A 14,855-nucleotide genomic window follows, 5' to 3' on the forward strand; every position below is an offset into this window, starting at 1 on the left:
CTCACAGCCTCGCCCTTTATATTCCCGCCACTCCTGCAGCCCCGTTCCCTCTATTCCCGCGGCTTCTATCCCGCCCCTTGCCCCGCCTTCGGCCCCGCCCACGTATCTGGCCCCGCCTATCACGCCGTGCATTCCCTGTAGCCCCGCCCCTCCCACCAAGGCTTCCCTGTGGCCCCACCCCTCGCCCGGCCCTGTGGCCCCGCCCCACCCCTCGCCCGGCCCTGTGGCCCCGCCCCACCCCTCGCCCGGCCCTGTGGCCCCGCCCCACCCCTCGCCTGTCCCTGTGGCCCCGCCTCTCGCCCAGCCCCTCTCCAATCATATCCTCTGATACCGCCTCCCTTTCTCCTGGCCTCCAGATGGCCCCGCCCCTCGCCCAGCCCCTCTCCAATCATATCCTCTGATACCGCCTCCCTTTCTCCTGGCCTCCCGCTGGCCCCGCCCCTCGCCCAGCCCCTCATCCTTCCCCCACCACGGCCTTTCCCCCGGCCCTGACCCTGCCCCTTTCTCCGGGACTCCCCTCTCTGGCCCCGCCCCAACCCCCCAGCCGGGGATGGCAGGCGTGCTGTTGACGCATGCGCCGAGTCTGCTGTCGGCGGCCGGCTTGCGCTTCGCTCGGAGCTGAGGTCCGGGCTTGCGGCTCCTCCGGCGACGGGAGCGCCGCCAGCAGCGTTCTCAGCACCCTTCTTGCTGCCGCTCGCAGCGGAGGGAGGGAGGGAGCGGGGCGGCAGCAGCGGTCCCGTCGTCCGGCCGCCGGCGGATGCCCGTGCGCTCGGATCGGAAGGGCCTCTTTGTGTGGATGGGAAGGATGGAGCTGGAGGAGCAGTGGTGGAAGGGGCAGCTGGCCGGCGACATCCACCAGGCGCTGAGAGTCAAGGTCTGCGCTTACACCTCGGCCGGGGGGCGTGGGGTTGTGGGGGTGGTAACCGGGCCATCGATGTGCGGGTTACGAGGCTTTGAAGCGGGGCCCGGCTCGGCTTGTGCGTGGAGCCGGGTGAGGCGGCCCGTTATTATTGAACCGCCTCCTCTCCGGCCCGAGCCATTTAACTGCCCCTTTTGTTCGGTGCGTTGCTTTGAAAAGTTTCACAACTCGGGGTAGTTTTTTCCTCCCTGCGGCTGGGAAGGTACTTTTGTACGCACGAAGTTGCCGGTTGATTCCTTTTTTTGTTGTTTAAAGAACAGTCCCTCGTAGTCAGCGTGTAACGAATGTTGTCTGTTTAAAAGGAACTATTTGAAGTGCACGGTGGTTCTCCCCACCTCCATTCTAATGCCAGTTGTTTAAAGTCCTTTTATTGCGGTCGGTTGGTATGGGTGAAATGTTATCGAGTTCTTTTTCACTTGTGTTTTAGTGGAACAGGTTAATGTTTGTTCCTGTTGCGTTTGGGTTTATCACCGATCACAATTTGGAGAACTGTTCCTTTGTAATCACTCAAAGCTTTATTTAAATAGTGACATTTCAAAGTATGTTTAGTTCAAAACATTTACCATAATAGAAGTGTGACTATAATGTAGTTGGGGGCTTTTAGATGGTACAACAACTGCAAAATGGTGATGCTATGGCCAACAACTATTTGATGTCATAATACAGGTTACTGGCTTTTTAAAATAGGAGCTTCAATTTCCTTCAAGTTCTTAGAAACTTTTGATAATTGCTAGTGGATATTGTCCAAAAGCTTAAATCTAAGTATGAGAAAACTGGCACAACAACACTCCAAGTTGGTTATTAGAAGTATATAAATCACATTCTGTTTCAAGGTTAAGCATTTTAAAAATCTGCATTCCACTAAGTAGGTAGTGAACATTAGAAGTGAAACCTTTTTTATTATTGAATATTGATATATTCCCTTTTGTTATATTAGTGATCTCCCCCCACCCCCATATTTAATTGAATATTTTTCAGCAATTCTTTATCTTTTGTGGTCCAAGAACTTTGAGAGCCATCTGGATTATTGAGTAGTTGGGTTTTGGACTCAATTGCTGCACTGAAATTCCCTTTTCATGACTGAAATAAGAATTGAATGATCTAGGGCAGGTTTGCTTCAAACATTGGGAAGAAAATCTGCAGTTGTTTCAATGCCAGGGCTGGGGTTTTAAAGTAGCAAAATATGCAGAGGGAACCTTCATGCTAACAGGGATTTGATTGCCATTATATAATCTATAAATTAACATTTATCATTTATTTTTGCTGAAATGTTTTTGTATCTGAAGAATTGTACATTTCATGCTTAAAGTTAGTTCCTGTTTTGTTGATGTTGAATTATATGAAACTGTTCCCAGTATATGAACAATTTATGATATTTGGAAATGTGTATAGATATGGTGTATTTCCATTCTTTTTGAATACTTGCAATTACTTCCTGATCTTAAAAACTCAATATTTAATTAAAAATTTATTGAGAATTACTACCTAAATGCAGGTGTAGTGTCGTAGTAAGTAGAATAACCTATAGGTTTCTTTGTTTCTGTACCTACCAAACAAGATAATCCGAATTTTATGCTTGTGTGTTAATAAATATCCATATAATTTTATTACTAGCTTTAACTAGAAAACTTGGCATTGACTTTCCTCTTGGGAAATTGTAAGTAAGAAACCAGCATTGTTTGTATTTTCCAAAACTAAACAGAGAAATGGAAGTTACAAACCAGGAAATGATTTCAAAAAATCTTTTAAGTTAAATCTGGCCAAATCAAATATCCACCACATTGTAATTTGCTTTTTGAAGACTGTCTGGCTGCAACTTTGGTTTTGGACAGTATGAACTTTTCTGATTTCAAAATTTACTAATTTCTAAACAGAACTTCATATTTAATTTGTTAAAATAGAAATTTGGTGAAACTTTGAATTGGAATCCTTTCCAAGTTGCCAAATTAAGTGGTTTTGTTGATTTAAAAACAATCTGTCTTAGTTTACATCACAGAAGTTTTCTAACAATGATGTATAATTCAGTGAAAGCATTTGATTTTCAGATCTGAATTTTCTTGAGTGGGAAATGTTATTTAACTCAGAAACTGTTGTTTTTGAGATTCCAGTTTGGTTCTTAAATGCAAACCATGGGAAAAGTAAACTAGGTGTAGCTAGCTGTTAAAACAACAAATATAAGTTTGGCACTTCTTTTTATCTCACCAGGAGGTCTAAATGGGTGACAGAAATTGAAGAGATGCTGGAAAACAATTGGAAAGGGGTCAAATGGCAAGCGTGAATTATTTTTCCTTTTTTTTGTCCTTTTGGGTGTGATTGCAACCAGTTAGACTCCTGTCTGAAATGTGGCTTTTTATTTACCATAATGAGGGTCACCTGTAAGCATCAAAGTTCTGGCTTCACCAAGCTCAGCATGCAGCTGTTCACTCATTGCCAAATGTGCCATTTGACACAGGCTCTGAAAAGCCTGGAGCTTACTGGAGCGTGCCCTGGTACTCTGCTTGGGGGTTTGTGCATTGTTTTTATGTTGAGGTTTTCCTACAACAATGACACACCTCCCAATGACTGGCTGTGCTTTGCAATTTTTTTCTTCCTTGTCTAAATCCTATGCCGACAACTGTTCTGTATTTTTTTAAATTGCACTTTGTTGCTAAGCAGCCAGACCTTACTAGCAGGTGGTAAGCGAGAGCTTCTAGGTATTCTTTCTGTCAAGACACACACACTTGACGCTGTCTTTTCTTTTCCCTGCTCTTTTGCATTGTGTGTATAGGAACTGAAGCTGCCTGTCTACAAGGCTCATTCACCACAGATTGGCTTGCGCCGCTATTTTGCTGACCTCCTCGCCATCCTGAGCAATCGCTACCAGCTATGCCCCACAGCACGTCACCTCGCTGTTTACTTACTAGATCTCTTCATGGACCACTACGATGTTGCGGCAAAGCAACTTTATGTCATTGCCCTTTCTTGTCTCCTTCTAGCTAGTAAGTATGATTCTTTTAATTGGGCTGAGTTGAGTTTAATTTTGAAAAGTAAGTTCCTGTATTTTGGAATTACTGTCAGATCTGTTATTTTACAATAAAAGTGTAAATGATCTGTGCAGTTGACACAAAGAATTGTCATTTCATATACATCTTTCTGAATTTTGACCAATTTAAACATGAATGCATGACATGAGAGCATTTAACTTATTTTGAGAGCATTCAAGAAAAATAAAATTTCCAACTTTCTAACTCTAAAATTTCTTACTCTCTGGAAAATGAGGATCAATTTGATTATCTTCCTGTGTAGAATTTTAATACTTGGAAGATTTTCCAATTGTTTAATTTGAACTTTTTGTCGAGTGGCGTAGTGACTGCGCTGTCTAAGTTCTTCCTTTAGTAATGGCATGTAGCAGAAGTGGCCATGTTTGATTATGTGCTTTTGCCCCTTTAACCTACGTTAAAGAGGTATTTAGATAGATATGTTAAATAGACAAGGCATAGAAGGATATGGTCCTAATGTGGGTAAATAGGATTAGTGTACATGGGGATAAAAGTCGATGTGGAGGGATATAGGACCTGTTTCTCTGCTGCACAACTCTGGCTTTAACCAGTGCTTATCAGTTTATGGGAAATGCTGTGACATCCAACCTGTTGCATAATTTTGGATGTATTTGCATTGCAGACTGACTCCAGTAGCTGCATTTTTCCATCTGTGCTGCTTGACTTCTGTCTAGCTAGAACTATTAACCATTGAGCAGAGGGAATCAGCAAGCTTTGTGTGTTATGGGCAGAACCGTCTCCAGAAAATTAGAAATTTTAACACTTGGAGTGTAGAAGGAAGAATCTTTTACTTTAAACAATTTAATTTAGATCAGTTGACCCCTGGAGCACTCTGCATTGAAATTAAATCTAGTTAGCAGAGATTTATTATTGGTGCAGTGTTCAAATGGATTTACATCAACAATAAACTTGTAATTCAAATGACCACCTTTGTGCAATTTGTAAAAAAAAACAATCAAATCAGATGAATTTACAATAATTGTGCTTTGATTCATCTAAAATTGCATAGAATCACTGTTGGCTTATGCTGAAAATTATTTGGAAATTGACCCAAAATCATTTTGTGATTTATGGCAAATAGTTTGTTTTGCCTGAGAGAATCTGGGTTTGCTCATACTGTCTTTTTCTCATTTGCTCTCCCCCAATCACATCCACACCCTTCCCTCTTGAACATATTTGATTTGTACTTGCTGTTATTCTATAGCTTTTAGCTGTTTCATCGTCCTAAGCATTTAGTCCATATTTATGTGTGAGCATGCATTGAGTGTCGGGATATTTAGTTATAGCAGCAAGTTATTTTTGACCTGTGTTAATGTCCCTCACATAGCTGGGGACATGGGCCAAATTTTCCTAATCCACTGCTTTACAACCCTTCTGTCAATCCTGTTTAAGATATTGGCCTAAGCTCAGAATTGGTTGTGGGTTCAAGCCAAGATTCAGAGTTTTAATATAGCAATAACATAAACTAACATCGACACTGAGGAAGTGCCAGCTTGCTGTCTTTTGAATGAGATAAGTCTGTGTCTCTTCGGGTGGACAAGGCATTCCTTCTAACTTCTGAAAAAGAGTAGGGGAGTTTATCTAGTATTTTAGCAATTATCTGTAGTCAGTATTGCTCAAAACGGATCTTCTCATGATTTGTCTCATTATTATTGTGGATCCTTGCTGTGCACAAATTGGCTATTGCATTTTCCTTCAAGTACTTCAGTACTTCACTGATTGTATTCAAAAAGTACTTTGGCCACACAGCACTTTGAAATGGCATGGTGACATGAAAAGTGCTAAAGAACTGCAAGCTATTTATTCTTTTGCTTTACTGAGAGTACCTAATCTGCACAAACAGGCAAAATTAGGGTTTTTTTTAATCTGTCTCTTGATAATTTACGGGATGTCATTGGATTCACTCAAAAAGATTCGGGTCGAAATGTCAACCCATTGAGTGGATTGCAAAGTGTTTTTAACATTTTGTTCTTTTTTAAAATCTTTCAGTTTAATGAGTTATTTTCCAATGGCCTTCATCTTGTTGAATTGTAAAGATTTGCAGGATTGAGACTGGTGTGGGAGGGCATGGAGAACAAGGAAGTACTGTGGAAACGGTTTCTGATTTTGTGAATTTCTGTTTTGATAAAAATTGAAAGCAGAAGGTACTGAAATGTGTCATTAATTGTAAGTTAATAAATTAAAACACCAAGTTTATTGGTTTCTTTGAAGTATGCAGCATTTACACATCTTTTATCAATGAACAAAGGGAAAAGGTTTCCTTCTGGAACAAGAATAGGCTATAGACAGTATAATTTAAGGAGTTGTATTTTAAATTGGGAAGTGTTACTTCAGAAAAAAAATTCTTTAAGAAGGATAATTTAGTTGAAGCATGCTGAGTCAGATTTAATTAACTTTCAATGTTGTAAGTATGGGTCAGAAAATTGGGGTAGTGGCGGAGCCTGTGTCTTTGACAATGCTTTCTGAAAATCTTTTGCTGCCATGAAATCTTGGGAAAACCTGACCCTTTTAGTGTGAAAGTTGAGTATGTCATGTTGCCTTTTTCTCATTATAGCAAGCTTGATAAATTGACATATTATTTTACAATAAAACCCACTATTTTTGCAGTAACAATTCTTGCCAATAGCATTAAGTCCTCCCCAGCAACTGATAATATGGGCTGCTCGAGGAGCCATGCATACTCAAAGCAGTGTGTGGAAAAGGTCATTCTGCCTTTGCTGTTAGTACATTTCTGCTGTTCAATGCTTGAGGAGGAAGATGGTATGATTATAATTCTCAGATAACACTGACAGAAATTCTGATGTAATTCTCAGAGGTAGAAGGACTGTCATTTTTCAGCTCCACAGACCCTGCCACTTTCCCACCAATCTTGTGAAACTTGAAATAGGTGAACAGTGTTCATACTATTGCTGTCCACATCTGTATTGACACCTACACATTTACATTAACATTTTAACAGCAGTCAGCTATTTGACCCACTTGAACCTGTTTTGTCATTCAGTTAAACCAAGGTTAATCAGTGCTTCCAAGTCATTTATCTGTCTTTACTTGTACATAATCCATCATGCCTGTTGACAGAGTGGTTCATGAGCCTTCTCTATGTTTCAAAAAAGTGCTTCCAGACTTTAGTTAATAGTCTAGTTCTAATTTAATGTTGTTACTGGATTCCTTTACTAAAGCAAATGTCTACCAAGTAGAATCTCTCACCATTTTATCACCTCAGTTAGATTACCCTGAGCCTTTTAGATTCAAAGAAATAGAAAACATTTTTTTGACCTAATTTCAGTTTGTCCATCACTTGTATTATTTGGATTACTCAACACTGCACACTTTCCAAGGCCAGTGCATTCTCCATGAGGTGTAGATTAACGGCAGAACTGTTTGAGTCACCTTTGCCCCTTCCCCCACCACCAACAATTTCTGAGACACGTTTATTTAATGATGTTATTAACAGGAAAACCATTGGACTGGGATTTTCAAACAGCATTGCCATTTTGCTTTTGACATTTTAGTAAGTTAGAGGGGGAATAGTACACTGAGATCCTTCCGAGTGTACTCTCTTCTTCCCAAAACTTCGAAATATCCGATGCGGTGAATGTCAGCAGGCAGTAGATATGGTGGTCATCTCAACCAAGTTTAATACTTGGATAATTTTCCAGCAGGATTTATTATATAACGAATACATTCCACTTTTTTGTTGATTCACTCTATGTCTCGATGGAATCTATTTGTATAGCCCATTTGACTCAGATAATATAATTTAGCACTGACCAGTGCTTTAAATCTTCAGCCTACGTGGCAACAACGCACTGGATAATGTGCCAAATTAGCTGGGGGTTATTATGATTCAGTATTGTTAGAAATCATATCACTTGCCCCAATAACTTTTTTTTCCCCTTGGAATATCCAATTTAACAGCTAGTCTGGTTTGTTTATTGGATTCTCTGTCTGAAAATTTCAGCTGTGTAGGTGGAACATAATCAATTCTTTTTCCTAACACCTGTGCCCAGAAGGCATGTTTCAAGAAATATAAATGTTTCCATGTCTCCCTATAAATGCATTCCTTACAGATGGGAATTGATTTGCTTTCCAGTCTTAAAGCGAGATGACAAAATGAGCCATGAAGAGAGTCTAGAAATTAGACAGATTAAGTGATGGGTAAATAGGTGGTGGATGGATTAAAATTTGAGGGAAAGTGGGTTTATTTGTTGAGGTCAAAAGAATAGGAAAACAGAATATCTTTAAATGTTGAGAAGCTAGTAAATGTTCAAATAGAGGGGGATCTGGTAGTTCTCATACATGAAACACAGGAAGTTTCATGCAGGTGCAGCAATAAATTAAAAGCAAATGGTATGTTGGTCTTTATTTCAAAGGTATTGTAAAAACAAGAGTAGGACATTTTACTGCAGCTATGCAGGGCTTTGGTGAGACCACATGAGTACTGTGTGCAGTTTCGGTCTTACTACCAAAGGACGATGTACAGTGCGAGCAGGTATCAGAGGACAACTTCAATGCCTGTTTTATAAACTACCTTCAATATGTGAAAGTAGCATTTACCTAATTTCATTCTTAGAGGACATAATAATATCTATGTTATGTCCAAAAACTGTGATATAATGAGGTGTGTTATATTTAGATAGTACTTGGTGCAGTGTAGATTTACTGCATTGATTCTTGGAATGTAGCTTTGCCCTGTGTGGAAAGATTGAATAGAATAGGCCTGAAATTTAGAAGAATGAGAGGTGATCTCATTGAAACTCAAGTTTCTGAGACTAATTGATATGGTAGATCTTGAGAAGCTACTTCCTCTGGCAGGAGGGTTTAAGGTCAAGTGCATCATGTGAGTGTTGAGCCATCTATGGACTGAACTGAGGGAAACTTTCTTTATTCAGAAGGTTGTAAATGGATTTTTTTTTGCTGTAGATGTTCAGTCATCAAGTATATTTACTGTTGAGAACAGCAGGTTTTGGGAATTGAGTCAAAACTTTGAATTATTTAGTATTGAATATTAAAGTGGCAAAGTTTTAAGCACCTTTGGCTGTTACTAACTAAAGCTACCAATAGTAAAAAGATGAGAGGTGGAATAATGTGATCCTTCAGAGCTTTGTAGATCTTAAAATTGAGCAGTTCCATAAAATCCTTTGAATATGTCAAAGATGATTTTGAAGTTTTATTGTATTTTTATTGTAAAGATGATCTATTTTAAAGATCACTGCTATGGCACTAGTGTAAGTTTGAGACTTGCAAACTATGCTTTTAACCAGAATTCTTCACTCATTACCTTTAGAGATTGTAATACTGAGACCAATGTTGCACATTTTGTCGTCTTCAGTTCTGCATTTTTTTTCCTGAAGTTGGTGACTTGTGTTAGACCATGATTCTACAAATCTCATTTGTGTAGTCGCTCAGTAAGTAAACTCAGGTACTCATTTCATTACAGAGAATATCACAGTTGGCTGATCTTTTTCAAACCTGGACAGGTTCTGGCTGAGACCACTAGATAGTGAATTGAAGTGGAAACTTGCTCAGATGTGTTATCCCTTGGAAGAGGGATTAAAGATACTCATCCTCATAGACAGATTTAAATTGTTCCATGCATTACTTTGAAGAAGAACTTACAATATTAGCTCTTGTGTCCTAGTCAATACTTGTCTTACAATCAACATCATACAACATAAAACAGTGAGATCTTCTTGCAATATTCCTATAACATCAATGAAGGCCAATTGTCTTGTTTATTTCTTTGCTGTTTGTGCTGACATTGGCTGCTGTATTTCGTATATTACAGCCAGAAAGCATGGCTAATCATCAAGATTCATTATCTCGTTTCTGCTTTTTCCCTTTATCCATCGATCTCATTAGCAGTTAGAAGTACATCTAAAATCCTCCTTGAACATCTATAATGATTTGGCCTCAACTGCCTTCTATGGTAGAGTATTTATATTTATTACTTCATTCTCCAGCCCATGATCCAAAGAATAATGAGAAATGTGAATTAATTATTCCACCTAAAATGTAATTTTAAATTTTGAGCTGTTATATATGTAACTTGTAACAGTCCACTCTACTGCTCACCTCAAGCTGCTTTTCTATTGTTCTTCAGCTCCTGGCCAATATAAAAAATCTCCCAGCCAATGGTAAGGTAGGCAAGATAAGGTTACATAAAATATTTAGTTTGGAGATAAACCATTCACCCATCCAGTTCACGTTGGAGCTTATTGCTAGCTTGAGCTTCCTTCCATCTTTCTTCCTAATGCTTGTTTTCCTTGCATGCTTATCTAGCATCCATTAAATGCATCTATGCTATTTGTCAAGCAGCCCCCCCCCCCCCCCCACCAAGGTAACAAGCACATAAAAACAAATTTCCTCTTAATTGGGAAATCAAATAGAACATTCGTTATTCTGATGGATTTTAGATTTGCTATTCCCAAACATTGAAAACATTTCATAACTCCACAGCCCTCTTAGATCACCTCAGTTTTCTCTTTTTTAATCGAAAAGGAACCTAGTCAGTCTTTTTCTGATGAGTATAATCTTGTATTTTGCCTTTCTTGTAAAATTTCCTTTGCAGATTTGTAGTTGCTCTATATTTTTTATGATGTAAGGACTAGAAACCAAATGTGGTCTAACCTTGTTTTGATACATTTTCAGAATAGATTCTCTGATTTTTCAATGTTATCCCTTTAGAAGTGAACACTGTTGCTTCATTCATGTGTTTTACAAGTTCTTATTAACAAGTGTACCAACTTATAATAATTTTTGTATTTGTTCTCACACATTTGTTTGTTCCTTTACTCCATTTAGATTATTTGACCTACTTATTTTTCTTACTAAATTACCTTAATAAATTGAGGGTGCACAGTGCCACAGCTAGTAGAGCTGCTGTAACACTGTTTCAGTAATCGCGTTTGATGCTGAACTCCTGTACGAGTGGAGTTTGCAAGTTCTCCCTATGACCATGTGGATTTCTTCTGTGTACTCTGATTTTCCTCCCACATCCCAAAGATGTATGGGTCAGTGGATTAATTGGCCCTTGTAATTGCCACTAATGCATAGGTGAATGGTAGAATCTGAGGGGAGTTGATGGGAATGTGGAGAGTATAAAATGGAATTAGAGTAAATGAGTGCTTGACGGTCAGTGAAGACTCGGCAGAGGCCTTTATCCATGCTGTGTGACTCTTTGATTACATTTGATGTTTGAATAATGTACCTAAATCTTTAAGGCAAAACTTGAACTTTGTAATGTGTTTTTATCTGGATAAGTATACTGGGTGTAAAACAGTTTTATTTTAAAACAATCAGTATTTGGAATAATCTCTGTATATTGTCATTGCGTACCTGTCTGCAGGCTGGGCTCTGATGCAGGGGCCCTGTTGTTTGACTGCAACTGACTTGGTCCAGCTCTGCATATCGTGTTCATTGCTACAGAAACCCTTTACCCTGCAGCTGGCAATTTACAAACGAGCTTCATTATTGCTGCAGTATGAAAGCTTTAGTTCTTTGGGCAATGACACCTTGCTGTGGTTTAGTTCCATGAGAATTCACTGACACCTTTGTAATTGTCTCAGCTAATTGGCTATGAATTAGTTATTTGGGAGGGTGTCACAACTGGTCTTGCCATTAACTGGCGTATACCTTTCCAGCAGAACTTATTACATTTCATTTGAGAATAGGAACAATGGTTGTTTTATCTTGCTGTTTCTTTCACCCTGTGGATTCTGAAGTTACTTTTAGCAGCCTACATGCTTATTTATGTAAACTAACTTGAGTCCTAGAGAGAGAGCATGCAAACAAACCCTTCAGCCCATTGAACCTGCACAGACCATCAACCACCCATTTGCACCAATCCTTTTTTAAAAAAGTCTTCTCACATTCGCATCAACTCCCCCCAGATTCTACCATTCACCTGCACATTATGGGCAATACACAGTGACCAATTATCACCCCGCTCCTTCTTTGAGATGTGGGAGGAAACATGATTACTCAGTTAGAATCCACGCAGTCACTGAGAAAACGTGCAAACCCCAGACAGCACCTGAGGTCAGGATCGAACCTGGACCTCTGGAACCATGAGGCAGCAACTCTCCTTCCTGTGCCACCATGCTTTCCAGAGATTGTACTTGGAACTTTCATGCCTGTAGTACTTGTTGCTTTGAAAGCAACCAACTTAAATTGAAAGTTTATTACAATATGCAGGATGTTACTGTGTGCAAAGAGGCTGCTGTGTTTCTGTACATCCTATTGATACCATTCCAACACAATTCAGTCCTTTTGGAACTCCTTAGCAGCAGTGATCCCTGCCTTCCTGTATGCTTTGGAGTCATGCACGACTTACAACAGACACCTTAAAGCACTGGAAAAATACTACCAACATTGCCGTGCAGAATTCTCCAAATTGATTGGTGGGATATGCAAACAATGTCAGCATTCGCTCCAAGGCCCACATTCCCAGTATCGATGCTCTGATCGTTATTCTGTTACCTGAGACCATACTACAAAAACAAGCACTTACTCCAAGCTTCATTGTGGGAAGAAATCTATGGAAAGACATTCTAAAAGTTTCCATGAAAAAGATGCAGCCTTGTCACTGAATCATAAAAATTCTTTGACATGTGATTATTGAAAATGGAAAAGGAGGAAGGAGCGCAAAATGGAGTTGGGTTAACCTGTAATCTTAGGCACCGCTTAAGGAGGGGAAGATAATTTATGATAGTGTGGCGACTCACCTTACCGGTATTGAACCGGCTCCCGAGATCGCGAGCGTTGTCGGAGGCCCTGACCCAAGATGGCGCGGGGTCATCCTTCTCCATCGTTGGGCTAGGAAAGCCCGCGCGCGGGAAGGTCAGGTGACCCATGCGTGACGTCAGCATGCGAACTGAAGCGCGGGAAGAGTTTCGGTATTAAAAGGCACACTGCGCCCCTGTCGGGCAACAGACTCTGTGTCTTTATTCTATAGTAGTGTAGCTAGCCGCTACATTGGTGACCCCGACGGACCCAAACGTTTTTGGACCCACGATGTCTGTGCAACAAGAGGTACAGGCAGTAGCCCTTAAACTGCCCACCTTTTGGACCCTCCGGCCACGTGTCTGGTTCGACCAGGCCGAGGCCCAGTTCCAGATTCTCCAGATCACCAGGGATGACACCAAGTACTACTACGTAGTGAGCGCCCTCGACCAAGACACTGCAGCCCAGGTCGAGGACTTCATCCAGGTGCCCCCGGAGGAGGAGAAGTATGATAAGTTCCAAAACCCTCCTCCTTGAGACTTTCGGCCTTTCCTGACGCAAACGGGCCTCCCAGCTCCTCCACCTCGATGGGTTAGGTGACAGACCACCCCACCAACCCCCCTCCAACCCCCCGCGCTCATGAACGAGATGTTGGCCCTGGCAGACGGCCACAAACCCTGCCTGATGTTCGAACAGGCCTTTCTAGAGCAGTTACCCGACGACATCCACCTGCTCCTGGCGGATGCTGACTTCAGCAACCCCCAGAAGGTGGCTGCCCGTGCTGATGTCCTTTGGCGGGTGAAGAAGGAGAGCGGGGCGTCTGTTGAGCACGTTGCCATGCCATGTACCCAGCACCCCACCCGCCACCAGGTCTGAGGCACCGACCGACCAATGCTGTTTCTACCACCAGCAGTGGGGCGCAGACACCCGCAGGTGCCGGCCACCATGCAGGTTTCTGGGAAATGCCAGGGCCAGCCACTGCTGATGCCTACGACGGCTGGCCGCCTGGATAGCCTCTTGCATGTGTGGGACAGGCGTTCCGGCTGTCATTTCCTGGTAGATACTGGGGCTGAGGTCAGCGTCATGCCTCCCAACAGCCACGAGACTCGCAACTGTACACCAGGACCCGCCTTCAGAGCCGCCAATGGCAGTGCCATCAGGACCTTTGGCACCTGTTCGGTGCAACTCCAGTTCGGCACTAGCAACTTTACCTGGCAATTCACCCTGGCCGCCGTTGCGCAACCATTCCTCGGGGCAGATTTCCTTTGCGCCAACAGTCTGCTGGTTGACCTGCGGGGTAAGCGTTTGGTACATGCCAGGACCTTCCAAACGTTCTAGCTGGGTGAGGCCAAGCTACCGGCCCCACACCTCGACTCTGTCACCATGTCGACCAACAAGCTCGCCAGGGTCCTGGCAGAGTTCCCGTCTGTACTAACGCCCCAGTTCTCCTCCACCTTGCCCAAGCACGGCGTCCAGCATCACATCCCCACCCCTCCACGCCCACGCCTGACGGTTACCCCCGGACAAGCTCTGCCTCACGAGGGAGGAATTCAAGAGGATGGAGGAGTTGGGGATCATCCGCAGGTCGGACAGCCCATGGGCCCCTCCGCTACACATGGTCCCCAAGGCAGTCGGAGGCTGGTGACCCAGCGGCGATTACCGACGCCTGAACGATATAACTACCCTGGACCGGTACCCCATGCCGCATAGTCAGGACTTTGCTGCCAACCTGCACGGGCAGACCATCTTTTCCCCCAAGGTCGACCTCGTCCACAGCTATCACCAGATCCCGATGCATCCAGACGACATTCCAAAGACGGCACTGATCACACCTTTCAGCCTCTTTGAATTCGTCCGGATGCCCTTTGGCCTTGAACGCTGCTCAGTCCTTCCAACGACTGATGGACGCGGTCGGGTGCAACCTTTGCCTCGACGACGTCTTGATCGCCAGCAGCAGCCACCAGGAACATCTCACGCACCTCTGCCAACTCTGTTCTCGCCTGAGGGATTTCGGCCTGACCATCAACCCAGCCAAATGCCAGTTTGGGCTCGAGACAATCGACTTCCTGGGCCATCAGATCGACAAACACGGCGCCTCGCCCCTGCCTGCAAAAGTCGACGCCATCCGCCACTTCGCCAGACACCTCCATCAAGGGCCTGCAGGAATTTCTTGG

At 42.6% G+C, this 14,855-nt stretch overlaps 1 protein-coding gene across 3 annotated transcripts in view; it reads left to right on the forward strand.

Annotated features, from left to right (window-relative positions):
* The first annotated feature begins 484 nt into the window (after positions 1-484).
* Positions 485-14,855, forward strand: part of ccnjl (cyclin J-like) — a 441,915-nt gene continuing 427,544 nt past the window's right edge. For 2 of the 3 annotated variants that reach the window (XM_052013719.1, XM_052013721.1), the window contains exons 1-2: positions 637-874; positions 3,687-3,897. In XM_052013719.1, coding sequence (XP_051869679.1) covers positions 758-874; positions 3,687-3,897 — 328 coding nt within the window. In that variant the 5' untranslated portion in view covers positions 637-757. Of the gene's footprint in view, positions 875-3,686; positions 3,898-14,855 lie in introns of all 3 variants that reach the window. The other variant, XM_052013720.1, reaches the window with a different exon arrangement.

Source organism: Pristis pectinata, chromosome 4 (assembly GCF_009764475.1).
Source record: "Pristis pectinata isolate sPriPec2 chromosome 4, sPriPec2.1.pri, whole genome shotgun sequence".
Classification (NCBI taxonomy): Eukaryota; Metazoa; Chordata; class Chondrichthyes; order Rhinopristiformes; family Pristidae; genus Pristis; species Pristis pectinata.